General features: G+C 60.9%; 1 protein-coding gene across 1 annotated transcript; it reads right to left on the bottom strand.

The window, feature by feature from the left end:
• Positions 1–388: 388 nt before the first annotated feature.
• EMIHUDRAFT_256186 (hypothetical protein) lies at positions 389–1,034 on the bottom strand (the record flags this gene model as incomplete). Its single annotated transcript, XM_005768826.1, has 2 exons — positions 389–427; positions 660–1,034. The coding sequence occupies 2 exons, from the start codon at positions 1,032–1,034 to the stop codon at positions 389–391; spliced, it is 414 nt and encodes a 137-aa protein (XP_005768883.1).
• Positions 1,035–1,720: the final 686 nt, after the last annotated feature.

Genomic DNA, 1,720 nt, shown 5'->3' with positions numbered 1-1,720 from the left:
CACCCGCCCCCCCTAACCCCTAACCCCTAACCCCTAACCCCTAACCCCTAACCCGGGGCCCCTAACCCCTAACCCCTAACCCCTAACCCCTAACCCCTAACCCCTAACCCCTAACCCCTAACCCCTAACCCCTAACCCCTAACCCCTAACCCCTAACCCCCTAACCCCCCCTAACCCTAACCCCTAACCCTAACTTCGCGCGCTGCCGCTAGGGAGCTGCCATAAATTGGCGCTGCCGCTAGGGCTGCCATACGCTGGCTAGGACTGTATGTGCGCTGGCAACAACAGACTCGGGCATAGCCCTCGACAGCCACCCCCTAACCCCCCCCCCCCCTTTATGTGCGCGCACTGGCGCTGCCGCTAGGGCTGCCATAAGTTGGCGCTGCCGCTAGGGCTGCTGCATAATCATGAGCCTGTCTCCAAACACCTCTCCGACGCGCTCGACTATAGTCCAAATTGGACGATGGACTATATGTCGGGTTGGCGGCCATTTGCTCAGGTGTCAGAATGCTGAGCTCGTACACTGGCAGCTCCGCAGAGGTTGAGGACGGCGGCGGCGGCGGTGGCGGCGCGGTGAGATCGCTGGTGTCCCTGCCCGCCTCCCTGCGGGCGTAGAAGAGCGCCGCCTCCTCGGCGGTGGCGAAGAGGCCGAGGCGGACTTGCTTGCCGCCGTCCCTCACCTTCAGCTCGTACTTCTGGCTGCCATGATGCTTCTGGCGGTAGCAGACGCCTTTGTAGCCGGTGTTGCTGCTGCTACTGGCGGTGAGGGTGAGGCCCTCCCTCTCCGCCTGCCGTATCGCCTCGGCGCCAGCGGGAGTGGGAGCGGGGCGGGGCTGCAGCAGCTTGGCGGCGTCGGCGCGGCCGTACTCTGACTGAGCGTAGGCGGTGGCCGCCTCTTCGGCGGTGTCGAAGGAGCCGAGGCGGACACACTTGCCGCCATCCTGCACCTGCGCCTGGAACTTGTTTTTGCTGCGCTTGTAGGACACGTTCTTGTAGCCAGTCGTGCTGTTCTTGGATGTGGCTGGGATCAGCATAACGCCCTCTGACGACGCGGTCCGAGGCGGGGCCATCATGCAGCAGACGCACGTAGAATCTTACAACAAAACTCCCTCGCACAACACTGGGCACGGGACTGGCGCGTAGAATTTCGCGAGTTTAACAATTGGGATTCGATTTGGATTGAGCAAGCACAACGCCCTCTGACGACGCGGTCCGCGGCGGGGCCATCATGCAACGCACGTAGATTCGCAAGTTTGACAATTGGGATTCGTATTGGAGTAAAACAAGCTGCGCGTGGCCTGAACATTTGCCAGGCAATCATCTGTTTTGGCGAGCACAAAAAGAAAAATACGTAATGCGTAATGCGTATGCGTGATACGTAAGGGGGAGGGGGGGGACTCGGGGGCGCGCGGGGCGAGATACATAATCCGGAAACGTGAGACCTGGTACGTAAGGCACCCGCCGCGCGGGCCATTGCATCGTCCCCGGGGCAAAGCTTTGCGGTGAAAAGGACGTATGCGTAATGCGGATACGTGATACGTTGGAAAACGACCCGCCCCCCCCGCGGGTCCGCGGGCCCACCGGCGGAAGATCCCATAATCCGGTTTCCGCTGACACGTGGGAACGTTATGAAGGCAACCCACAGGGGCCCATCGCCACCATTAACGCCACGCGCAAGGATTAACAGGGTAGTGTATCGACGGTTTTCCAATTTAATTTT

This window comes from Emiliania huxleyi, assembly GCF_000372725.1.
Source record: "Emiliania huxleyi CCMP1516 unplaced genomic scaffold EMIHUscaffold_4465, whole genome shotgun sequence".
NCBI classification, from domain to species: Eukaryota; Haptophyta; order Isochrysidales; family Noelaerhabdaceae; genus Emiliania; species Emiliania huxleyi.
Note: the sequence above shows the minus strand (reverse complement) of the source record. Positions and strands in the feature narration are given on the sequence as shown.